Source organism: Furipterus horrens, unplaced genomic scaffold (genome assembly GCF_987537825.1).
Source record: "Furipterus horrens unplaced genomic scaffold, mFurHor1.1.pri manual_scaffold_15, whole genome shotgun sequence".
Taxonomy (NCBI): domain Eukaryota; kingdom Metazoa; phylum Chordata; class Mammalia; order Chiroptera; family Furipteridae; genus Furipterus; species Furipterus horrens.
In genome coordinates, this window is record NW_028327185.1 from 14,977,039 (window position 1) to 15,004,813 (window position 27,775).

General features: G+C 40.1%; 1 protein-coding gene across 1 annotated transcript in view; it reads right to left on the reverse strand.

The window, feature by feature from the left end:
* Window positions 1–27,775, reverse strand: part of FMN2 (formin 2) — a 261,959-nt gene that overhangs the window by 135,601 nt on the left and 98,583 nt on the right. Inside the window, exon 7 of the mRNA XM_090263236.1 lies at window positions 13,808–13,895. Within this exon, the coding sequence (XP_090119362.1) occupies window positions 13,808–13,895 (88 nt within the window). The remainder of the gene's footprint in view (window positions 1–13,807; window positions 13,896–27,775) is intronic.

The following is a 27,775-nucleotide window of genomic DNA, read 5'->3' on the forward strand; positions in this document are numbered from 1 at the left end:
TCTCCCTCACATCTACACTCTGTGGTGGAGGCAAATGAGCAGTTCTCACTCATTCAGGAGTTTCTAGTGCTGCCTTAGTTCTCCTGTGGGGAAGACATAAAAAGGAAAAAGAAAGAAAAAAAAACAGTTTGGTAGAAATGCCTAGAATTATCATCCCTAAATTTTTATTTGAAACTCTAGAAAGCATAGAAACCTTTGCTAAGTGCATGTCCCTGTGCCCTTTGGCGACGCCGGAGTCAAGACACCTAGAGCCTTCCTTAGGAAGGATATACAGATGTGGTCATCCTCACCTGAAATGGCACACCTGGGGAGTTACTTTAAAAGCCATCAAAATGTATTACTTACCAAAAATGTCCTAGCAGTGAAGCCATTTTTCAAGGGTGAGCCATTTGTAAAGTTGCATTTTGTTTTGCTTGGCTTAACGGAACATGCCCAATGATGTCTTAAAACGAACGTTTCTCAGAGAGAGAACGACTTGGCACCATCGTCATCTGGACATTTCACACTTGATAATATGATGAAAGGAAACAGACACTGGTAATCTGTACACATCCTGCCACCAAACATGCCTGAGTACCTGGGAGTGTGGCTTGTCACACGCACACACACACAACACAGATACGCCGACACTGCGGGAGACCTGTCTGAAGACATGTTGCTACATGCTTTTAACACACGTGGGAAACACATGCTCTGGCATAATCTTTCAACTGATTCTGAATTATCTGAAGACCATAATAAATTAAATGGCAAATATACCAACAGCATTTCTTTTCAATTACCATTCTCATTCAATATTATTTTGTATTAGTTTCAAGTGCACGATGGTATTTTTTTATTCCAAATTAAAATATTGGCATTTCATTCCTTATGTTCATAAATCTTCTAAATTTTATTATTGTTTTTCCCAATCAAGTTCCCAGTTTTTTACCTTAATATTTTTAATGAGAAGTTTTAATTTACCTGAATAAAAGTCTTGCTTTCCTCCAAAATTTACTTGAAACTTTAAACCTTGCACTTTTGGATTCACAGACCTGAATTTAAAACATGGATCTGTAACTAGTGTGTCTCTTGGAGAGTCTAGGCAATCTGAGTCTGTTTATACACATATGAAATGGGTATATTAATGATAATGATATTACCTCCCCCAGATGACTATTGACAGAATTAGAGGTAATTCGTCTATTAAAACCCTCACCATAGCAGGCACACAAAAACAGAAGCGTCTTAGTTTGCTCTAAATGTCTGAATATGATACAGATCGTTATAGACTTACTTGCTTTCATATGACAAAATTTAAATCAGAAAATAAAATTCATGCGGCATATATTTTGTTTGGGCCTTAAAAATATGAGGGGCAGTCCACTAGAGTCAAACATCTATATTCAATTAGCTAATTTCCAGCCACACTGGAGGCTGAACCATGAAACACGTGAAAATGGGCTTAAACAACAGTGGAAAGTGAGTTGTTTCCAAATCAGCAGGCCGTGCACAGACCACTCTAACCTCAAGACATGCACAGACGCCACGTTCCTTGAGAGGCATTCTTTTTAAAAGTGACAGCGATATAATGACACTCGTCGTTACGTATAAATAAAAATTTGCCAATTAAGCAGTGGGATGTTGAACGGGAACCATTGAACCATATGTCGAAATCTATTCACTTCATAAACCTGCTTTTAAATATCAGCAATGGAGGTAATAACGACAAAACATGTGCCTCCATCGATGAAGAAAACAGAGTACCTTCCCGAGCACACCCTTCACTCCTTCACTGAAAGAATATTCAGAGTCCTAAGTGCCCCAAACCCTCTTCTCAGCCCTGGGGATACAGTGGCAAACCTGACTGACACACTTCCCACCCTCGCAGAGCTGACACTTCATGAGCAAACAATTAAATTGCTCTCCATTTTAGAAGGATAATAATTGCACTTTTACAATACCCTACAGTTTAGAAACCCCACTCATTTATACCATCTCCACCTTTCAGGCAGTGGAATCTGGTGGGGTTTTGTTATAAGGTGGAGACAGACTATGAACTACCGGAGCGCTCTACATTTTGTACTTAGGCTGTATGAAGAAAGGCTTTCCTGTTGGAAAAAATAAATCTCATAGCCAATCCACCACTGGTACATCTCAAGCATACTTGCTTATACAAGGTTAACGACATGTTACTGATTAAGTCGGTAGGCTGCCTACACCTATGCGCCTTGTTTATAAGAGCTGTACAAGTTAAATTGTTGGAGAGCAAATGCATTTTGTTTGAGTCAGTGTGTCGCCTTCTTGTCTAGGCAGGGGGGAGCAAATGGATACCAAGACTGTGATCCTTTCGGAATAAAATCTTTAAATGCACACACGATTGCCATTGTAGACTGTTTAATCTAGCGATATTGTATTTCATTTCTGGTTTGGGAGAGCTTTGTTGATTTGACCATACTGGTACAACTCAGCGCTTATCTCAACTGTTTAGATAAAGTTTATTTGACTTTGGCAGGTGACAAAATCTAGGGTGTGGAACAAAGGGGGTAGAAAAAAAGACTGGCATATTCCCAGATATTGTTTATTTTAAGCATAGTGTATAGATGAGCAAATAGTTTCAAACAACGCACTGTACTTTGTATAAAACGGCCACTGTCTGTTGAATGTTTTCTGTAAACCAGCACTGCAAAATGTCCTTTATTGGGCATAAGGGACTTCACCTTCTTGCTTAGGTAAACATTTACACTCTTGTAAAATAGAGCTCAGTGAGTCTCCCTGGAAATACTGCCCTAACTTAGGGGGTCACATTTGCCACTATTTTCTAGCGCATATTCTAAAAGGGCAATAGTGTTAAATGTTATTGCTAATGTAAGCATATACATCACTTCATAAGTACAGAATTTATCAGAACTTTAAATGCCTTACCCCAAAATAACTTTCATACAGATACTAATCATACTTTTTTTGCTGTAATTCTATACAAACATGCCTGACTTTGAAAGAAACACAAAACAGAAAGCTTGAATTTACAAACACAAACACGATGATTATAATGATGTTTTTTAAGTCCCGTTTTAAAATACTTCATCTAAACAAGCACGTAAATAGCTTCCTTAGTATACTATACATTCCCATTTATACTACATTGGCAATCATGTTGAAGCAGGGGAAGGAACCAAGACGTTAAAAATGCATCAAAAAGAAAATGCGTCAAAAATGAAGAAACCTTACTCGTGAACTTGTAAAAGTTCTTATAGAAGAACTTACAGGATAAGACAATCAGAGCTTCCATACCAACACTCGACATGTTATGGTACTTCTCACTGTATTCCAGAGATGGCTCACTAACAACCTTCCTCGTGACTACTTTTCCAAAATTCCTAAAAATATGACAAATCTAAAACACAGCCACAATAATCATCATGATCCCCTTGGAATAATTTTATGGTTTACTTAACTCAACACGTGGTTAATATGTGCAAAAATGCAATGCACCAGTTTCTGTGTACATTAAGTCATACTTTGTCATTTGTTCAGTTAATGAAGGTTTTTCTTTTTTTCCTTCTGATGTACATAAGTAGATACAGATTAGTTTAATGTGTCGTTGTCCAAGGAATGAGGGGTCAGTTAAATACACGGAGGAGTTTCAAGTCTTAGGATTTCTCTGATGTCATTTTAATGAATAAAAAGTTCCTTCTAAATAAAACAGAAGTGTTTCAAATACATTATGGAATGGCCTCTATTCTGATTCATCCACTCACATCTTGGAGCTTTAATTAAACTCAGATAGCTCTCTGGTGAATGGAAAGCCCACTGCTGGAGGAATGTGCCTTCACCCCACAGTCCTGTCCTCAGGCCCCGTCGTGCAGAGTTCAGTGACCTCTCACTGCCCCACGCTGCCTGACAGAGGCGAGGATCCATCAATTTTGCTTCTCCCAAGCCCCCCTTCCTCCTTCATAACTGTAAATATCCAGTGATTTTCAGCACTTCTGTAGCGACAACACACCACAAATTTTTGTTTAATTGAGTAAGATTAATTCATCTTTCTCACTACTTGTCGTTTTTTAAATTAAAAACCATTTTTACTGTCAGAGCTTTGTGATATCCTTTTATCGCTAGCCATGTGTACAAAAAGTAAAACAAAGGATGGGCATCGCTGTTTAGAAAAGCGTTAAATGAAAACATTGGTGGGACTCGGAATCTACCTTGGACACCATGAATTTTCACAACACGTCTGTTCCATCATATAAGTTCCAAGTCTCATCTCTCCCTCTCCCCACCTCCGGATAGAAATTACAGTTCTAGCTGAGGGTGCTCTATATACATGTTTCTTAAATATTTCAATCAAAGAAATTAACTAAAATGTAGGAACTTTCTCCATAGATTGCCTCGATTGAGCAGGAGTCTTCTTCCATCTCCACAAATGTTGCTAATGTCTTTTCTTTCGCTGCTCCTCTATATAAGTAATGCTGTGAAAAACTCGACCATAACAAATAACACATACTTCAAGTTTCACAATTCCCACACATAAAGATATTTTTTGTATTCGTGTCTGTTGCTTTCTTTCAAGGTGTACAAAGTCCATCTGAATGGATCTGTGTAGGGAAATGGGCTGCTGGTGACTAAAATACTTTGCCAAAGCACTTGAAATTTTAGCCTCAACTGAAATCATGATGCTCATTGCTCGGCAAGAAGCAATTTCCTATTACTAGATTTCCAATAAAATCCCACATCTCCTTCCTGTGTCCCTCTTCCTAGTTAAGGAGAGAGGCAAGGAAGCAGATTCACTTGCCAGGCTACCACTAAGGAAGATGCATGCCGTCTTCCAGAATTCCTTTTTGGCACAGAATGAAAACATTTCAAGGTTGAGACTAAAAGTTAATTCCCCGGACTACACCATATTTCAACACTTTAAACCTTTCACTAAGGTTTCTGAAATTACTATTCAAGAGTGCCACAGATGCTAGAAAACTGATGTCATTTCTTTGTGACACCCAAGCCTTTTTCTGGGTATAGCCGAGGATAGGAATATTGCATTCCAGAGCTTATGGCCGGGACAGAGACCTTCTGATGCCAGGTCACAGTGCCCGGCTGCAGTGAGGCCGTTTCCAAAGTGGTGAGACTTAAAAAGTGGGCACTAATCAACGAACATTAACAAATGTGTATTAGAATAGAAATTCAGGTACAAAAGACCAGTCATGAGTGAATTAGATTTAGAAATAAAAAATTCAACTCAAAATTACAAAGTGTGCATTTTAGAATGACTCAAACACTTCCGTGTCAAAAATGACAAAACCTGCCCTGACCAGTGTGGCTCAGCTACTTGGATGTCATTCTGCAAGGCAAAAGGTCGCAAGTTTGATTCCCAGTCAGGGCACATGCCTAAGTTGCGGGTTCGGCCCTGGTCAGGGGCAAGTTTCTCTCTCACACTGATGTTCCTCTCCTTCTCTTTCTCCCTCCCTTCTCCTCTCTCTAAAAATCAATAAATAATGGTAAAGCCTGTTTGGTTTCATTTAAATAAACTCAATATTTAAAAATTTATTTAGTTTTCATTTTTACCAAACATCTCAGTGATTCAAAAGCCTTGACTTAGTTAAATAAGGTAATGGCAGCAGGTCCTGGTACTTCATGTTGAGTGAGGCATCAATTTTTTTGATGTAATATAGTATGAAAAGTTTACTGATGTGGCTTTCAAATTCCACATTGCCACTAACCATTAGGAAACTACCGTTTGTTGAGTTTTGTCATAGTATTAGGAATAACATCCATCACAATCTGAAAAGACTATTAAAATACTTCTCCTTTTTCAGCTACATATCTGTGAAAGGCCAGATTTTCTCCATACATTCCAACCAAAACAACATGTAACAACAGAATGAGTGCAGATGCAGATAGCAGGCCAGCTCTCTTCTATTAACTCAGGCGATAAAAGAGATTTTCAAAACTGTAAAGCAATTTTGAGTATGGCATAATCTTGATGAACACATTGCTATCCTCCATTTATTAAATTTTTGAAAAAAGGCAGAATGACATAATATAACTGCATTGAAATACAGCAGTCCAAGAGTGTGGGAACTTATCTTAAAACAGATTGATTATACAGAATTCTAAACTTGAAAAATTCCAAGAATTAAAAGACATGTATCTGTTTCCAAAGGAAATAATTAATATCAACTCGAATACCATAAATCACTCAATTAGTATTATCTTCCAAATGGATGTCATGAACAATTCTCAACATTATGCAACAGTCCACTATAATGGAAATCAAATGTTCTGTTTATATTTACTAGTTACTGCAATCATTACTAGTATTTTGCTCATCTGCTCTTGTGAAGGTCTAATAATCACACCTTAACTTGATCTATCAGTAACAACTGACAGAGCTCCCTTTTCCTTGAAAAACTTTCTTCATTGGTTTCAAGACAAAACGCTTTCTTGGTATTCCTCCTACCTCAACTTGTAAATAATTTTCAGTCACTGTGGGTTCATCCTCTTCTCCATGCCACCTCTGAATGCTGAACTCCAGGTTCAACACTTAGGTTCCTGCTCCCTTCCATCTACATTTACTCTCTCGGCTTCACTATCAGCAGGACGCTGGTGAACCCCATTTTGTATCCCCAGTTGGAAGCACTTCTCTAACTCTGGACTTGTGTTTCTAAGGTCTCATGCCCCTACTCAGATGTCTGAGAGGGATCTCAAATGTAACCAACATGCCCCAAACGGACCCCCTGACCTTCCCCTTTCAGATCTGCTCTTTACACAGCAAATGGCAATCACATTCCTCCACTAACTCAGGCCGAAAATCCTGGAGTCCTCTCTCTTTCTTACAGTCTACATCGACTCCATCTGTAAATGCTGCTTCTTCTACCTTCAAAGCATCAACTCTGCCTGTATGTCACCACGTGTCCTGCCACCACTCCGGTCCAGCACCAGCACCGTCACCGTGCATCTGGACGGCTGTGAGAGCCTCCTGCCTGCCTCCCTTGACTCCTGTTTTCTCCAGGGCAGCAGAGGAATCCCTTGAAGACAGAAATCAGACCAATCACTCCTCTGCCCAACCCCTCTAATAGCATCCCAACTTCCTCAGTGTAAAAGGCAAGTCCCTACAAAGGCACCAAGGTTATCTGTGATCTGAATACAGACCACTCCGCCCTCGTCCTTTATCCAAACACATCTCAAACTTCCCTCCCCTTTGCTCAGTCTCTCCAGACACACTCAGCAACTTACCGTAAGAGGTCAGGACACGGCCCCTCAGGGTCCTTGCACGCAACTGTTCCTTCTCCCTAGCACGCTCTCCCCTCTGATATTTCCGGGATTTCTTTCCTCACCCCCCTTCAGAGGTCACATTCTTACTGACTCCACCCTCACCTCTCACTCTGTGCCCCCTATTCCTGTCCCCTGCTTTTGTGTATCTTCCATGGCAGGTATCAACATTGGGCATGCCATACATTTTGCTCTTTTCGTTTTTTTTCCTCCCCTACTAGAATGTAAGCTCCACATGGGCATGGCTTTATTTTTGTCCCTCTTGTCTTCATTTCTGTATCTCAGTGCCAGGAATGGAGCATGGCACAAAGGAGGTACTCAGCAAATATCTGAATAATTAAATATTGGAAGAAATAGCCCTGGCTGGGTAGCTCAGTTGGTTAGAGCATTATTCCGATATGCCAAGGTTGCAGGTTCAATCCTGGGTCAGGGCACATACATGAACCAACCAATGAGTGCATAAATAAGTGAAACAACAAATTGATCTCTCTCTCTCTCCCAAAATCAATAAATAAAAAATAAACATTGGAAAAAATAAAGGAACAAAAGAAGATAAAAGAAATGAATGAATCACAATCTTCCTGATATTACTGTTGAGGCTGACATCTTCCTTGGTGGTAAGAACAGAGGCTGGTGGTTACACCAGCCAAACGGACCACTGTGACATGTTCTACCACTCTTGAAAACATGTTACGAAGGTGCTCAGGGTCTTTGAACGCAGTCTCCTCCTTATCTCTCTAACTGGTGCAGAAGTCTTGTCTGGTAAAGCACATCAGAGCATCACCCAAATCACAGAACTGACAGCAGACAGGAGAGAGAGCAATAGAAGAAATTTTCAAGCAAATTCTCCAGTATCCATCAAGTAACCTCTTCCATAAGAGTCTTTTCCGCTCTCTGTGTCTTCACCGCCTACCCTCCCCAGCCCCAGCATACGCAGCACAAAGGGGAACTCTAGCTGCGCGGCCCATCCTGGGGGTCAGTGCTGTGAACAGAAACTATCGTCACTAGCCAGGGGACTGGTTTATAGTTATGAACCATGGATTAAAAAACATCATGTAGCCCTGGCTGCTGTGGCTCAGTGGATTGAGTGGTGGTCTGAGAACCAAAGGGTCACTGGTTCAATTCCCACTTAGGGCAGATGCCTGGGTTACAGGCCAGGTCCCTACTTGGGGGCTCATGAGAGGCAGGCAACCGCACATTGATATTTCTCTTCCTCTCTTTCTCCCTCACTTCCCCTCTCTCTGAAAATAAATAAAATCCTTTAAAAAAGAAAAAAACATTGTGCACCATTTTTGCCAGCCTCAGTCACTGATACAATGACTAACAATACCTGGTGCTGGGGGCTTTGCCTCCAGGCTTCAAAGAGCTTACCTTCTAGTGGGGGTTAGCGGGGGTGTAGCAAAAATAAACACACAAACAAGTACTTGATACATAATTCAGATAGTAGTGCAATGAAGGAAAAAATAAACCCACACCCAAAGCTCACAGCTTCAGATCAGCCTCAGGTATTATGTTTCTCTTCCCCATAAAAGTATAATCAAAAAGTCCAATCTTGGAATCATGTCATAAAAATATAAATGACTTTAACCCATGTGTTTTGCTAAATCTGCAATGATAAACTTAACAATTCATTTTCTCTTGATTTATTAATCTCCGTGTGGCTACAAATGATTTATGAGGTCTTTCATAAGAAACTCTAAGTAATGAATTCTTGTTTTAAATTAAAACATATTGTGCTGTTAAATTTCCAAAAGTAGGTCTTAACGGAAGCATACCTGTGTCACGTGCCCGTTTCTCGGCAACACGGCAGCAGCGGATGAAGAGGTTACACAGCACATGGGATAGAGCCCACTTTCTTCTCGGATTTCTAATTCTAAGTGACTTTGCATTTCAATGAAAACAGTTCACTAAGCCTCCCGTCAGCATTTACTACATTTTTAATGTCTCCATAAATATAATAAGCAAGTCTTAAAAATCCATATCCCCTGTGAAGAACACACGTAAAGTCAAGCTAGAAAGGGGCATGAAGTGATTTCCAAGTGAACCTTGAAGACTTAAGTTTCATAAAGAAAGCAGACACTGGAAAAAAACAACATTGCCCACACTGATCCCAGTTTTTGAGAATATTACAAGAATAAACAAATGATTATGGATAAACTTTCTTATGGTAATTAATAGGCAAGTGAACAAGCTTCTGTCTCCGAGAATGAAACCAGAAACTCTATGACTAAGACCTGAAGTTTGTCATCTACAACGCGTTGGTAGAAAGTTTCATCAGAAGAACATTATTCAGCGACAGCGCAACAGGCTGAAAGAACTGTCCCATGTGTAGACCATCAAAACACACAGGGGAAGAGTTACCGTAAAATGGCCTCAAAGTTCCTATAGTCTAGAAAGGATACTTACAGATTCTTAAAGAAGTCTTTTATACTTTACATTCATAGTGAGGAACTGGTTTAACTGGCAGGAGAATAACATCAAAGCAATATATACAAGCATCTGCCCACGTCTCTACTTAGATTCTACTCATGTCTCTCACCAATATTCATTTCACTAGCAAAGCCAAGTGGCCCCTTCTCACCGCTACCATCGCATGCCACCCAGAGCCAACAGTGAGTGACGCATGTGGAATGTAGCTGATTCTCACCGCACAGAGACAATGATTAAGAAACCACACAATTATGGGAGGCCCTGGCTTTTCAGGTTTCCACAACAAATTGCCCTCCTTGCAGATAAAACGTAGTCCAAAGATATAGCCAGGCTCAACTTCTAAGAGCTGCTAATATCAATAAGTCACATATTTATCACCATTCAGAACACAGAAATGGACACAACCCAGGGCTAAGTCAGCATTTCAGGAACACCGACAGAAAACCCAAGCAGTCAAGTCTGCCATGAACTTAAACTCCCGCATTTCCCATAGGATACTCTCATAATACCTAGTTCTAGGAATAGGTCTAGACAGTTCGACTCGATCTTCCCATTGAGAAGAGTTTAAGATGTTGGATGAAAATATATTTGTAAAATGCCTTAAAGGCATCGAAGAGCTCACAGGATGGGAATTACCATGTCAAACAGAGAGCAGAGAAAGCAGAAAAATGAACTCACTCAGAGCCTGCTCTGGCCCTGGGAGTATTTAGCCCTCCCAACAAATCTGAAGTTTCTAATGACAGCTTCATGAAGCAGGGACAAATATTAAAACTCAGGGCCAACCAAAGCACAGACTCTAGATGCCCCCCCCAACCCTGACAATAAACTGGGACTCAGGAATGCCAGCTCATCAGTGGATGAGCTGCTAGTGCCTGAAGGGACCACCTGAGATTGATTTAAGGAGATCCTAAACCCCATAGTGCCCCCCAGCCCCAGCACAAACTAGGGCAAATTCTTTCTGAAAGGCACCTTCATCCTAGACTTTACTTTTTCTTATTTTTTCTTATTTTATTTTGTGTTTTTTATCTTTTTCCTGCATGTTTTAACTGTTGTTCTATTACAGTCGTCCCATTTTTCCCCCATTGCTCTCCTCTGCCCCACCCCCCCTCCCCCACAGTCAATCCCCACCCTGTTGTCCATTTCCATGGGTCATTTACATTAGTTCCTTCACTAGACCCTCCCCCTTCCTTCCCCGCTTGTCCCCCTTCCCCCTCCCCTCTGGTCACTGTCAGTCTGTTCCTTGTTTCCATGCCTCTGGTTCTATTTTGCTTGTTTGTTTTCATCCCAGACTTTAAATTATTCTAAACCATTGGAGTGGGATTTTTCAGAGGTGGCACGTCACAGTTCCACCCTTCCCATTGAAAAATTCTTATAACCTACACGATAATCTAGAAGTTACCGGGCACACTCACAAGTGAATTCCAGCAGCTCAGGCGGCCCCTGTAACCTTTGCGCGTATGCATATACACACACACCGAGTTAATTATTTTGGGCTGCCTTGCTTACATTTGTCGTAGAAATCAACTTACTCATGAGACCAATCCTTCCACTGTAGGTGACACTGAGGACTCCACATGTACTACTGCAGGACAAACCTGTGTGCCTCCTTGAGTCTGGATGTGACATGGTTCTCTGTGGATGTGGTGGCCGGCCCGCAATTAGACCTTTGGCAACTATAACCCAGATCTTCCACACTAATGACTCTAACAGGGCACTTGAAAACAGAAGCATTAGAAGTCAGTGTAACTCTAAGCTTTTCGAGTTTCAATGAGGAAAGAGAGAGAAAGGAACTAACTCCTGCTTTTTTAGAACACTATTCCATATAGCTTATTTTAGAGATACCAGTGCCGGCTGTAGGAAAGGCATGCTCTAGGAGAAGCATCTCATCTACATACAAAGGACAGGATGAGCCGGTGAACATTTGGTCTGTTTCAATAAAGAGCGGCATGACCTTGATAAAGAAAGCTGACCCCTGCAAGGTCTTAGTTTGCTCTTCTGTAAGATGACATTGGAGGTCTGGATAAATTCTGTGGCTGCTTCTGCACCCAGAATCAGTGACGTCTATGCTTCTGTGGATTTCTCAGTGGAGGCATAGCCTGAGAGAAGTCAAGTTTATTCTAGAGGCCACAAGCGCTTCACACATGTAAATCATGGTTCCAAGCAAGAAGATACTGAGACAGAACAAGACTCTCTCCACTTACAGCTACACTGCTTGCTTCTTCAGACTTTTAAGGCAACCATTTTTTAGAAAACAATGTGCAGGGTTTCAAAGTGACTCAAGCACTCCCTTTATATCCTAACAGGATAAAGTTTATGCATCATTCTGTGTGACCCTTCAACTACTGACATTCCCGCTATGTTATTGTTAGTGTCGCATGTTAAACTTGCGAATTTTTCAATGAACTCTTGCTGGCTTTACCACAGACACAGATGTTAGGCGGACTCCTTTCTTCATAAGGTTCTCATTATTAACTCAGCCCGGGTTGAATATTTGACTGAAGGAAGTACCATATCATTATTTTCAGATTTCATTCTATGACTTAACTGCACTGCATCTGCCAGCTTTAGAAACGCCAAGTACTTCTTGGCGCCAGATCGGTGTCCTGCTCTATGACTACTACCCCCAATGCCTCAGCTTGAGGAAGTCTCCTCACCATCAAAACAGTTTCATAAAAGCTCAAATTGTGATTAAGAGTTACTCATCAATTGACAAGGCATACCGTGCTTGTGTTACTTATGAGTTATTCCACATAATCTTTTAAGCCCAACAAATAGAATCTGCACTCATAAAAGGGTAAGATAGAAAGTCAGTTGAATGTTGCCATGATTTACAAGGTCTTTGTTATACTTGAAACCACATTTTTTTAATAGGTAAACTGGCATTCCATTGGATCATTCAATCTGCTTTAAATCTATGCTAAGGCTCTGGACAGCTTAAGGGACATTATGAATATAAATATAATTCTTCTATTCACCTTTGGGCAATATCTCTCAGCATAAATGTGATCAGAGCATAAGGCAAAGGAATGCCTGTGAATTGTAGGGTAGAATTCAGGTATTAAAATATTGACTCTAAAGCCACTTAGAAAATGTTAGAAATCATCCTGATTCCAAATGTAAAAGATATTGTACAAGCCTGGCTGAAGACATAAATTTAAACAACAACATAAAAGAAATAACAAAAGGTCATGCATATTACTGCTTCCATGTGTCTGGACCATGAACAGTAATATAAGTAGAAAGAATACTTTGAAACTATCTTTGATGGTTATCAGAAAAAAATAATTCAATCCATCTATGTGTAGAAAAGCCCAGTGGAATACACCATAGTTGTCGCAAAAAACTGAAAGGAAAGAGACCAGATCTCCACCCTAAAAGTTATACATAATAATCAGCTTTAGTGATTCTTTGAGAATTTCATAGTATCTGGAAGCAGGGGGACCAGCAGTGCCCCATCCCCCATCCAATGCTTTAAAAACATCTGAGACAAAGGATCAGTCAGCCTCTCGAACTGCTTTGAGTTTTCATTTCATCACTTAATATGGCAACCCCATCTTTGTTCAGCATCTCTAGTCATCAGGACATTCTTAAGGCTATAACAATCAAAACAAGCTTCCTTGTAACTCTTACACTGGTTGAAACTGATCTACTAGAAAAAATTTCAGTTTACTTCCTCTTCTTTATGCTAATTCATCGAACACTTGACTCAAGTCCAAACATATTTTTCTCTCCTGTGGACTCTCTTCTCCAGGTATTTTCAATGGTTGAGACACACCCACTATCCCTACCTCATCAGTCACCCTTTGACCATGGCATCCAGAAGTAAGTACTTCAGAGACAGTCTAATTAGTCAGACAGCACAATGGGACTAGTGCTTGTGGTGAATTAAAATTTAAATATTTATTAATGCAAACTAAATATGTCACATGAGAATGAGGCTCTTAGCAAGACATAGAAATAACAGTAAAATCTTCTAGGAACAAGAATGAAAAACCGTTTGGTAGCACTTACAGAAAACATAATAACCTCAACACACAAAGACTCTAAGTTTGAAACAATTTTACCACCAGACATCATAGTCTTCAGCCCAAATATTAGTACTCAAAAGCTGAATTTTTATTTTTCTACTTACCATGTTGTATGTCTTTCATATCTAAATGAAGACTAGACATTAATATTCCAACCGCTTGTGATCTTTTGTTGCTTAATAACTTGACCACCTGCTCAAGAAAGAAAGGGGAGAAATGTTACTTTGAACTCTAATGATATGCTTAATAACATGTTATTCTGAATCCTAAATGAAGAGCAAATAAAGTCATTAACTCAAGTATTAAAAAATGGTTTGAGAAGAGCTTTGGGGTTTCATGTGACCGTTGCCCTCGATGTCACACTCTTTACCAGCCTTTTAAGAGCCTGATCTGCCAACAAGTAAAATTTCTACTAGTTTAGGAAATCAATGAGGTCCTCTGTAAAATAACAACTACACATTTGGTAACTTGCAGCCTGAAATTTAGAAGGTGTTTCTTTTTTTTTAATGTGGAGCCTTGAAACTGGTCAACAAGGGCAATACGAAGTACACACACAGAGAACCTGTTAGCGCCGATCAGTTTGACCACAAAGTAGAAAAGTGCTTTTATTCAGGTCTTTTAGGAAGCACACGATTTTACTGGCAGGCCCTCTCGTTCTGGATCTGGCCCACATGCCACCTAATTAATAGAGGGATGTGAGCACCAGATCCAAAGGGCTGCGTTGGCTCAGTCTCTGATCTTGCTCTCCAGAGAGTCCCAAAGAGTCACACAACCCCACAGAAAGTTCTCCTAAAATAGAGGTGGGCATGCTGTTATTAAACAGACGTTTAAACTGTGTTTTCCAAGCACGAACACACCCTGATAAATCCTGCTTATGAAACTATTCTCCCACATCCCACCCAGTCCTGTGAAGGGCAACAATTTCTATTTATTCTCAGCATTCTGTTAGAAACCCATTTAGAAAAACAATGGCAGAAAGGGGGTGGGGGAGGTTATGGTTAAATTACCGGACGTGACAGCTGCTCTAACAGCTATCACATATGTTGACCTTGTCTTTCTTTTTGGTTTAAGCTGGGTCAATCAGGAAACTAATAAAATAATTGTGCCCAGCTGTCACACACATTCACAGAGTGAAACAATATTCCTAATAGCAATAATAGCATTCTTGGTTCCCCAGCAGGGATGAGGGTGGAGAATAACAAAACACTTTCAGAAGGACCGACCGCAAGAACTCCCAGTCATTTCTAAAAGCCTCCTATGAAAAGGGGCAATACCCCACAAGAGACAGTGCTTCCTCAGAAAAAAAAAATTACATGTGAATTTTGATTCTCAATTAGTCAATTAGCTCTTTAAATAGTTTATTAAATTTCAGCTAGAAATAAAGAGCTTAGAACTTGAATATGAAACAATTGACAGGCAAGTATTTCTAACGACAGTCTTATCCTCTTCAGAGGTTAAAAAATATAGAAACTTAGTATCAGAAAAACAGAAGCACTTATTCTGTCCTATGGACACTTTCTAACTTCATACACATGCATCCTGGGTCCCCTCTGTGCTGCTCTGGCTGCTTTTCCTAAGTTCCTGTCTTCTTCTGGTTCCCAAATGCAATGGGCACATTAGAACCCAGGCGGCGTCTGACCTGCCTACAGGGCTGCCATGTTGATCACAGCTGCGGAGCAACTCTGCTCAGGGCTCCTGCCAGTCCTTCTCAGGACATTTTTAAGTTTGAACAGGGTCACATCCTACAACAGTTCATCCCACAATGTGTTCTGCGCAAGCGTGCAGCAGTGAACGTGGGAAGCCAGCCAGTTCAGGGGAAGTGATGCCTTTCCCTAATTCTCACAGAGACCGCGTGTAGGGGAGCTGCAGCTCGGGGTTGGAATCCCTGCTCCAGCACGGGCATCCCCTTGGCATCTTACTCAATTGCTTTAATCCTTGTGTCCTGACCCGTGGAACGGAGGACACACTCCATAAAGTGGCTGCTATGAGGATCAGTGCAGGTGCACAGCAGGGCTCCCTACTCAAACTGTAAATCACAGGCCAATGCCCAGCGCTGGGTGTTACCTGCCCATGAAGCGATAAACGCATACAGAAATGTTACAGCAATATAATGGAGAAATGTTTTATCTGTTGAGTCTAGATTGGTATGTCTTTCTTTGGGTTTTTCTGTTTCCATTTTGCCAGTAATTTACATCTATTTTACAAAAGTATCAGAAAAGAATGGATTGGTCCTTCACTAGGGCAGCTTGAGAGGTACTAGGACAAAGCACTTCACCAGGCACGAAGGACAGTCCTTAGAGGCTCCAGACTGAATGTCGGTGTCGCCCAAAATGATACGTTGAAACTTCATGCCCGACATGATGGCATTGGAGGTGGCACCTTTGCTGGTGATTATCATAAGGGTGGAAGCCTCATGAATGGGATTAGTGCCCTTATAAAGAGTTCCCAGAGAGACCCCTCTCCCCTTCTAGACTACATGAGAACACGGCAAAAGAACAGGTGTCTATGAACCAGGAAGGGGCCCTCACCAGACAGTGAATTTGCCGGCACCTTGATCTAGCACTTCTCAGTGTCTGTACCCTGAGAAACAAATCTCTGTTGTTCATAAACCACCAAGTCCAGGGTATTCTGCTATAGCGCCCTGAACAGACTGAGGCACTGAGGGAGCAAATCCAGAATGATAATGAAGACTTTAACCCGAAATGTATTCACAATTCCCCATGCCTTCCCCTGCGGCCTCATGGCTAAAGGCAGAAGCAGAGCTCCTGGTGAGACTGAGGATCCCAGCGGTCCGGGGAAAGGCCATTCTGCTTTGCCGCCTCTGGCCGACTGCATCCCAGGCAGAGCCTCAGATGCAGTATTAAGGCCACTTTTTAAGCCATTTAAGTTACAGATTATCCCTCTAAAGTAAGTCAAGAAAAAAATTAATGTGAGGAAACCAAAGCAATGTAGAACAACACATTCAGAAAAAAATTCAACTGCTTTTTACCTTTAAAGAAAAACAAATTAAAAGCAGTGATTTTATTATCTTAGTAGGTAAACTATTTCTTTTTACTTTTGAATTATTAATATTTAAAAAAAGAACTAAAGGATAAAAAAGTTAAAAGAAACAATCATTACTCTTTCAGAAATGTATATATATCTTAAAAGATTCAATAATTAATCACAATGATCACAGGAAGAGATAACCCAAGTACAGCCATGAAATACAATTAAAAATGTATTTGTTTTTACAAAGGATCATCTAAATCGAGTGGGACAGCCTAATGATAATGCCTCCCCTCCACCAAGACTAAGCCCCTTAACTGACAGCCTAAAACCCATCCCAATAGAGTACAGAATGACGCCAGCATCAACTTATTGAATGAAGATTTAAAGGACAAGAAAAGCTTTGAACTTCACACATCTGCCCACCAGTAATTTAAATATGATCAAGAAATTTCAGGTCACAATTGAAAGCCAAATATGTTGGGAAGGAAAGAAAGGGCATGAGATCTTATTCACTTGCTTTACTGCCTAACAAAAAAATATATATATAAAACTAATTCACTAAACATGCCCTATTAGCATTAGTGCCCAATGTAATTCCACTGTTAAAATTGGGGAGAAATCGTTAATGAACTCCAGGATGGCAGGCCTGGAAACCACACACTAGTGTCAACATTAAAATAAGCAAAGAACAAAAGATAGGACTAACAAATGCTCTAAAACTGAGTTAATACTGAGTATAGTACATGTGGCTAATCAGGCCTTCGAAATATGCACAGACTTAAAAACCTGGGTTTTTTTAGAGAATGCAAAATAGTTCATTTTTTTATATTGATTATATATTCCAATGACAATATATTAGATATTCTATATTAAATATATTATTAATATTCAATTCAACTGTTTCCTTATACCTTTTACGTAGCTATTAAAAAATTTAAAAATTAATATGTGGTTTTCATTATATTTCTATTGGGCATCACAAGAACATGTAACAACTGAATAAATTGCTAAACCCATTGAGCTTAGACCTAGAATTTCTTTTAGGTTTTTGTGGGTTTTTTATGAAAATTAGAAACATTTTGGATTTTTAAATTTTTTAATATTTTTATTAAATAATTTTTTACCCTTGTTCTATTACAGTTGTCCCAATTTTCCCCCCTTGCCCTCCTCTGTCCATCCCACCTCCCCTCCCACAGTCAATCCCCACTCTGTTGTCCATGTCTGTGGGTCATTCATACATGTTCTTTGTCTAGTCCCTTCCTTTTTGTTTTAAAGTTCAAAAATAAAGGAAGATAAAGATGGCATCTCTGTCAAAGTCTCCTTGGTTGTTGAGCAGGCCTCACACCCAGGTCATTAAAAAAAAAAAAACTTACATGCCACATGCCAAATTTGTCCCCTCTCAGTCTAAGCAAAACATGTCAGAAGTATGCTCAGAAAAATGATGTAACACAGATGCCAGAGGCTGAAGTCCTGAGTGAATTTAGAAAGATTCTTTCCACCCTACGATAATAAGCCAGGGAATTAAAATACTACATATTCAAAATCCTTTCCTTTCAGAATGAACTTGAACTTTTCCTACTAATTAAAATGTGGTTCACACTACTTGTTGATTATAAAAACTAACCTAAAGAAAGCTATTAAGAAACTAAAATAACATATTCCTTTTCTAGTGTTTAAGGAAATCATTCCTGATCGTTCCATAAATGTTAATGTCAGCATCGAAACAGTGGAAAGTAAATAATCCATCGTAATATCGTCCCTCTGATGCACCACCAACAGGAGTTTTGTGGACAGACTGCCATACCTTTAGAGAATCTTTCCTCTATTAAATTGCCTTCTGAACAATTTCCTGATATATCAGACCAGACTCCTGCTGCAGACCGTCCCGTTCGATCTGACGCTCTGAATGGAGCCTGATGCTGGCAAGCTGTACATCTCAGCTAAGTTCTTCTGTCCTGTTGAACAGTCAGTTTTCTTTCCTTGCACACACTCATGCATCTTTGTGTGCGTGTGTGTGTCCTCTTTCACTTTTCATCCTTTCTACAATATTATTTCATCCATTTATCCTTCCTACGTCAGGAGACTATATTTTTCATTGTCTTTAGGTGGTTACTTTTCCAGTCATTTCCCTGGTTTCTGTCTCCTCCACTTCCTACCACCTAATCCATAAGCCCTACCTCCTGGTTGTTTTTTGGTTGTTCGCTTCTCTCTAAAGTCTAACCAGTATATCCCCGGCCTTTTGAAGGACCTCACAAGCTCGCGTTGTATGGATAGCTCACAGTTCTGAGCAACTGTTCTGAGTCTTTACCTCGGGGGCACTTCTGCTCAGAGGCTGTTCCTCCTCCTTCCGCTCAACGTGACCCAGTTCTAAGCCCAGAACTAAGGGCCTCTGTGGCAGGTCCTACGTTTAAGAACTTAGGTCACAAAGCCCTGCTCACCTTTTTAGCAATAGAACCTCAGAGTTTTAGCCAGGCACATTGTCAGCCAGGTAAAGTAACATTCTTCTCTGCTGGCTTTATCCCTAGATGAGCAAGTGACAGACGATGGAACGGAGGCAGCAGGAGCACGCAGCTCTGCGCTCCTCTTTCCTTCTGCTCTCAGGCGGGAAGGCAGCAGCAGGAAGGTGACCCATCCTCCCCATACCACACCCTGGCAGCGGGGAAGCCACGAGAGAGCTAGGAGATGAATCCCTGGACAACCTGTTGGAACAGAGCCGCTCTGCTGCCCTGGACACTGACCTGCGCAGACATTTCCCTGAAAGGGAACATTTACTTTCCATCTCTTCTAAGTCCCGGGAGAGGCAGCCATCCCAACAGTTTAACTAATACATCTGCAAAGCAGAGGCATTCAAACTGCATTCACGACCCTTTATCTGAGGGACACCACCGCCCCAGGCATCCGTGTGGAGACCTGTGACTCATTCCTCTTCATCACCTCCCATATCTGGTCCTACATCAAGTTCCATTCATGTTTCCTTATCACTCCTTCTGTTTCAGGACCACCATCCCCAGCAAGTTCTTATCACCTGCTGCAGGGCAGGTGCCTTCTGCCCCCAGGATCCCAGGCCTGGTCTCAGACCCATGTCCTGCAAATGCCGCTTTCCTGTCTTCGTTCCTCTCTCACAAACATTTACTGACCCCTTATTTTTCTCCTCTATATTCCATTGTCTAAAGGTAAACTCTTTTCCCTAGACAAGAATGTTCAAATATCACTCCTCTGGGATGCTTTTCTTGGACCTCCCACACAAGCCTTAGCAGGGCTGACTTAGGACCTCTTCTTAAGATTACATTGTCCAACTATAATATGCACACGATCGAACAATCACTGGGGTAATTCTCACTAAAACGTACTACAAACACCTCTAGACAGAGGCTATCCTGTTGTGCACTCCAGTCCCTGGCACAGTGATGGATACACTGCAGGCATTCAGTGAACGTCTGCAGAATAAGTGGCCCTTGTCTGAATCACTTTCCTCACCTTCGAAGCCCCCCTCCCCCCACATAATCTTCAAAAATGGATTCCCACCCTTGGTTAAACATCAGAATCACCTCCTTAAGTAAAGGTTCTTACTCTCCACTCTGAAAAGTATTTTTTCTCTAGGAGGGAGTCCTGGAATGGGCAGAGCTAAAGCTGATGCCGATGTGAGAATCACTGAAAAGGAAAAATTCAAACACTAATTGAGCTGTAATTCTTACAAGTAAACTCAAGTCAAGAACGAAAAGATAAGAATTTATATAGCCTGTCTCAGTCATGCCAAGACATAGTAGAAAGCTGATATGAACTATATGTATTATGTAAGTAACCAAAACCACATTCAACTAATTAATCAGTCAACTGCAGCGTTTGTTGTTCATTCAGAACTTTAAGAAAAGTACTCATTTTATTTGTCACGAAGAATACTAGATAATTAAGGTAATGCATTCAAATGGCTTCACATTAAATAGCCCATAAACAGATAACTCAAAGTTTCCTGCAGTTTCTTACAATCTGGTAAAATCATGCACTAAAGAAAGAAACTAGATAACCTGTTCATGGTCTGAACAGAGAATCACAACAAGGCTTTTGTTCCCCAGTTCCCAGGCATGAAGAGCACACTGCTTTCCTCTGGAATGGCTTGGCACACACAGCTTTGCTGGAAACTGAATATTAGATTAGAGGGATAAGTGGCCAGATCCAATAAGGCAAATCCTTCGCTGAGTAGGGTAAGATAAGAAGAGTCAGCTACGGAGATTAGGTAGAGGTAAATGCCAAAGCAGAATTAGACGATGTAAAAACCGCTGTTCCCCACACAGATATTAGAGCAGGAGGCAGTATATCAAGGCGTATACAACGCACTCAAAGAGAAACAGATGCAAAAGGCAGCCAAGGATACTCTAATGAGACAGTAACAGGAGAATATGAGCAAATATGAAATAGTAAAACCAAACTAAACAAGAGGCTTAAGAATAGAAGGAGGTATAGACGGGGTATAATTTCCAGACTCAGAATTTCCAATGACTTGACCTGTGTGGAGGTAAGAGACCTGTATTTCGGCCCATGTCTTCACCTAAATTAGCAGCTATGTAACTTTAGACAAATTCTTTAACCAATGGATCTCAATTCCCCTATCTGTAGAATATAGTTATAATCCATATGCAATACTCCCATAACTTGAGACAATCCCATATGTAATGTGAAATATTTTTAAAGTATAAAACACCTTGCCTGGTGTTGGTGTTAATTTAGTAACCCAATGACTAGCGATTGTATTTTATAATGCTGTACAAGCACCTGAGCTTATTCCAACAAGAGGAAGGTAACAATAAGAGAAAGTGCTAACGAGTACACCAAATGGAGTTTGGAAAACTCTAGAATGAGGAGAGAACAATGCACACAATCATCAGTCCCCACCAGGTGGCAAATTTATAAAGTGCTGGTTCCCTAAGATCTCTTTAGACATTCATACTGTTGCACATCGCACACCTTTGATTTGGCTTCGAACATTTTTCCTTTGGAAACACCTAGTCATCTCTAGATTTTTGGTCTGAAGAGAATCAGGAACCAAGAGGCTTCTAGGTACTGCCTGATACTAGTTCATGGAAGCAGCAAACATCTTAAATCTTAACTACTCTCCACTCAAAAGTAAAGAATGCTTGTACGGGATTTTGCAGAGCAAAAGGTTATCAGGGCTTTTTCGCCGTCTTCTTCTCTTCTCTTTTTTTTAAGTCCACTCACACAGAAAGGAGGGCTGCGATGTTATTTACACTACCATTTTCTCCTGTCCCAATTACTGTTAAGCCTCGGGGCGGCACGGCAGGCCTCCCAGGAACCCCGCTGCATTCCAAGGCCCTGCAGACCAGAGGAGGCATTGACACTGACCATACCCAGGAGTGCTATCTCCAGACTATCTGGTTGGCACCAGACAATCCTGTCTACTTGGGCAGCCTCAGCACAATCTGGGAAACAAAACAGGTAGTTTGCTGACTGGTGAAATATTTGACATCTCTCACTGATTAAGAAGCTCCAAGTCAACCCTGGAAATAAAACACAGTCTATTCTGAAAAGGTTTGCCTGCTTCTTAACTTCATCCCCAAAATCCCTCTTGGCAGAGGTGGGAGCGCCCTTGCTTTGCCAGACCAGTGCTTGAGTCTGAGTCAGCTTCGTTAGGAGGCCGACGGGTGGAGTTGGGTGAGGTGACCAGAAAGAGTCCATTGGTGTGTGCGCTCCCGTCTGTCAATCCCCCGCACTTGGTTGTCTTAATACAAATCTTCGACTTTACTTTAAAAAGCTGTGCCTCTTGGTTCTAATATAATCTGAGTGCTATTCCTTGACTGAATGGGTGAACCATTTCACCCTCTCCTGGTGCCATCTTCTAGGGTCCTGCTTTTGTTCTCATTTGGTCCAAGATCCTAACACTGGTTTCCTGGTTCCATATCCCAGGTTGTTCCGATTAATTAAAAGCATGAACTTCAAGTAAGTGCAAAGTAAGTCTGTGGAACATTTTCTCACCAAATCAAAGTTCTCCATCTGGCCCACCATTGTTTCTTCATAATATCTCCCTGTACAATCTTTTGCCATGCAAAGCACCATGCTACCCCATTATTGCATCAGAAATCAAATCAGACCCAAAACATGTCATTTTTAAAAAGCGACTGTACGTTACATAAAAGTGACATGATGAACTCTAAGAAAGATGTGCTGCCCCTTATTTTGAGAAAGGTGCTCTCAAATAGAAAGTGATATCTACCCAGCCTACAAGGTCAGTCATATTACCCAACCAATGGTTTGACTCTTCTCTTCTGTACCTTAGTAAAAGGCATGCTATTAAAATAGAGGAGCAAAGCCACAGGCTTGTTTTGAAGTAAATTCAAGTTGAACAAAGTAATTAACCAGCCTATTAGCTTGGTGCATATAACGTGCTCAGATCTCATCTGCCAAAATAACAACTATTATGTATTAATTCACAGAAGAAGAAAGCAAGGCTAAGAATGGAAAATTGCTGAAAGACACATGACAACATGGGGTGGGCTAGAATTTCCATGCATCCCTGCCTACCGTGTTCACCTGCTGCCCCTGATCCAGGCCCCATAGGCACCCCCAGCCCCCCACCCATGTCTCACAGCATCCTTGATATGACAGAGCATCAAATACACCAAAAAAATTCACTAACAACAAAAGAAAGAAAAAAACAGAGCTCTTTTGATATTTTTATTTAAAGGAATCAATTTAAAGGAATTAGAAATTCAATTCCTTACTTATCATACCAACTTCTTTCTTCAACTACACTGAAGCACTTAGGGCCATCTTGACTAACGAAGCAAAACAAAACCAATAAAAAATATAAAGCGATCACAAATAAACAGATGAAGAAAAAATGACATTAGGTTATATTTCAAAAAATTTTTTATTCTAATTGGTTGCATTTCCAAATTTCACATTTCCCTTTCAAAAATCTTACAATAACATGGAATAAAAAGTTGAAAATAAACACCACTAAGCTCTTAAAATAAAATGTTTTTCTAATTAAAACAAACTATCACAAATACCCATCTCTCTCCACTTCATAAGCACAGAAAAAACACACAGAGATGTTTAAAGTCCTTGAACTTAAAAGAATACATAATATTCTTTTTTATAGTCTTTGGACATAGCATTTTGCCAGTTCCGTCATGTAGAATACATATATGCAAGATATAATTTGGCCTGTCACCATTTCAAATATCTTGGTAACCAAAAAAACAATGTTTCATCTGTCCATAGCATGCAAGTTTGCTCAGTTGTATTTTTCTCTTCAAAATTCCTTCTCAAAATCTGAGTTTAGATAGCTGTCCTATCTACAACTTAACGTTATGTTTTTAGCATTTAAAATTCACTAGGATCTCTTGTAGGTTAAGATTAGAAGTAAAGTGTTGGAAAACCATTAAATTATGAGTGCAGCATCTAAAAGTTTCATGATATTGCTAAAACTAGTTAGGTATCAAACGTGTCTATAGAATAGAAACATCAACATATTCTGGTGAGTGATGTTAATTACCACAAATAAAAGACACAATACAGATAAAATAAATAAGGTTACTGACTAACCTAAACGAATAAGACTCCTATTGAGGCCATTTTCACATTTATTATTATTATTTTATGATGACTATGTTTTGCGAGAACATTACCTGGCATATTAATAATAAAGAGCTTTCTTTATATATGGATTCTTGTAATCACTGCAAAAAAACAAATGTGATAGTGACTATTACTATCCACATTTTATAGCTAAAATGACTCGTTCAAGGCCACACTGAGTTCACACTCTGAGCCATTCCTCTGCATCATCTATACCCTGCAAAATGAAGAACACATACTGTGCCTCATTTTCCCCACTTTTCCTCAATATTCTGTGTTACCATACACAATCCAAGACAGACATAACATAAAGAGAATACTGTCAGGGCAGCCCTGCTCTGAAAAGTCACCCGGACACCGCTGTGGGATCAGGCAATGGGTTTATTGAGGGAAAATGGGGAAGGGCAGTGGAGGGGAGAGGCAACTTCCAGACCGACTCACGGGCCATAGGAGCAGGGGGAATGGGGGATGGGGGCAAGGGAATGGGGAATGGGGAATGGGGAATAGGGACTGGGGGCTTCCAGTCCTCCTCGCGGGCCTGTAGGAGTCCCACCCACACTTCTGCAGGCACCTTTTTTATACATTCCGGTGAGGATGAGTTTGCTTATCAACATATTCAGTAGGTCATTCACATCTCACTGCTTTCCCCCACCAGGTTAGTTAACATATCGGGCTAGGTCCATTAACATTTCCTCTGGGAACCCGCTAGGACCAGGTTGATTTGCATATGGTTGATTTGCATATGTCAAAAGTCCAGGTGTGCATTCTAGCTGCCTCCATGTTCTGACAAATACATTTATTTTTCAACTTGTTAGCTAAAACGTAAATCTTAGGCTGAAACCCCTGTCTGAATATTCTGCTTTATGAATTATGCAATTTCAGGGAAAACATGAAAAATAAACAAAACCCAAAATAGTTCCCGTCCTTTGTAGTTATAATAAAGCAAAATACCAGTGATTAATTTAGATTTTAAAATGCCAGTATTATAAGGAAGAAATTAAATATTCAGGGAACGAATGACCACCTAGCAAAAGTTTCTTGAATGGTTATCCAGTCTGTGGCCAGTTCAGGCATTCTGCTTTTCCTGCCCTCTAGCCATTAGCATGATGTTTCTTTCTGGCCCTTCTCTAGAGACAAGCTGGATTTCTGGCTCTAGCCACTGAATATCATGGTGCTTTTAGCACTGTGAAGAGATACAAGGGCGAAAATTGCTTTTGATCCTACCCCTTGGAAGAACACAATTCCAGCTTTCTTGTAACTCGCCAGTCTATTTCTGGAAATGACAGACTGACTAAGCAACTGGTGGATTTTCCAAAGACCTCCTAGAGTTTGGAAATAAAAGAGAAACAAACATTGACTTGTCAGTGATCTAATTTATGATGCTCATTTTTAGAGAATAAAAGTTTCAATATGTGACTTTAAGTCTTTAAAGACAAATGGTCTTTTTCATAATGGCACCGTTTTCAAGGATTGCATGCTTAGCATTTTCCTTTCTTCAACAATTCCATTTAAAGAAACTTATAACAAATAATTCTGTCACATTCTCATCCAACAACAGTCAAATCACTCATTATTCATACCCTTAAGGACATCTTTAACTCTTTTGTCCCAAAGTATCAAGTTAGTGTTTTGCTTTTCAATAAGTAATTTTTCTAAAGTGATTACTATTTAAAACAATTTTTAAATACGGTTATTAAATCACAACTATAGTAAAGTGAAGAAAACTCAAGTATACGCTCTTGTAATCATCACTTAAATCCCTATACAAAACATTACTAGCATCCTCAATGGCTCCATTCATACCTCTTTCTTGTCAATCCTTCGCCCTACAGTCCCATTCTGACTTGTATTGCCACAGACTGCTGTTGCCTGGTCTTGACCATCATATAAATAGGCACATACTGTTTATATTTGCCTTTGCGTATGAAATCCACCAGTATTGCTGAGTATAATGGTAGGTTATTTTTCATTGCTATATGTTATTCCACTGTGTAGTTATAACACAATTTATTCTTCCGTTCTAATCATGATGAATATTTGGAATTTTTTCAGTTTAGACCTATGATATAACTACTAGTGTGACTATAAGCAGTCTTACACATGTATCTTCTTGGACATATGAACTCATTTCTCTTGCATATACACCCATGAGAGTAAAACTATTGGAACTTTGAAACTCTGGTACTAATAAAATGAACAAATAAAACTTCATGATTTTCAATAATTTTCTTAGATTTACAAGCAGAGTGGTGATAAAATTACTAAATATCTCAGAGCAAAATCACAAGATTAAATACGTCATCTTATTTAAATAAGTGTTATACATGTCAATGGTATCCAATACCACATCTACAGAAACACACATATGAAGGACAGGCACACTAAGCTTGATAGTCACCAAATGAGTTTTAATCCCTTTATCCATGACCAGTGGTTGAGAATTTAGAAGGAGTAAGTACAGAAACATACAGTGTTAGACATAAATATAACTATTGAATAAATTTCTAACACATAGTTAAAATCATGTCCATATTATAGTCAGCTGTATAAAATGTTTATTTAAAATATATAACTATTGAATATATATAACTATTAAATAAATTTCTAACAGGTAGCTAAACCATGTCAATACTATGGTCAGCTGCATGAAGGTGTTTGATTAAAATCAGTTTTGAATGTTCTATAAGTATACAAACATCCTTGGAAAGAACTATATGGCAAATGTTTATTTCTGGATTGGATTTGTCCAGCCACTTCACACTGGCTCACTTCGAGAATCTGTGGGTAATATGTTCACAGAAAACAAACTAAGTCAGATCAAAATGATAATGAAGTAACTCATCTTTTTTAAAGGTTCATTCAGCAGTCAAATAAAAGCAATTTCAGAATCAGATGCTATTTGGGATTATGAAAGTTGGTTTCTCCCAGCTCAGCACCACTCTCTTCGATTTGGGGCAGCAAGAAAGCAAAGAGACTCAAGCATCCTCTAGAATTCTACGTGGGTAACTGAACACCGACCTCTTCTCCAAGCCCAGCCTCATTCTGCAACTCTCTACCTTACCCCACGAGGCTAAAGCTCACTGCCTCACCCAGAGTTAGCAGTCAACAAGGGGCCTTGGAGAGACTCAACACCACATGGCAGCTCTGGTTATCATACCGCTTCTAGGAAGTTCCCTTTTGTCACTACACAGTGACTCAATATGAGGGGAAGCCATGTGTCCTGGTGTCGGTCTGTAAGTGATTCCATCCCAAGATAAAAGACCAGCTGGAGTACTGAATTGGTCTATTTCTAAAACTCCAAAGAATGGAAAAACGCTGAAAATGCATAGTAACAATTCCCCAGGGAAGGAAACGGGTAATAGGCAGCACCAGATACGTGAAATTACAGGGTCTCTAACAGGGGCGAGCTAGGGGCTCCAGCAGCTGCTGTGCATAGCTGAGCTCAGACTGGCCACAATGACAGTTGACAGTGAAGGGTTCTTGTA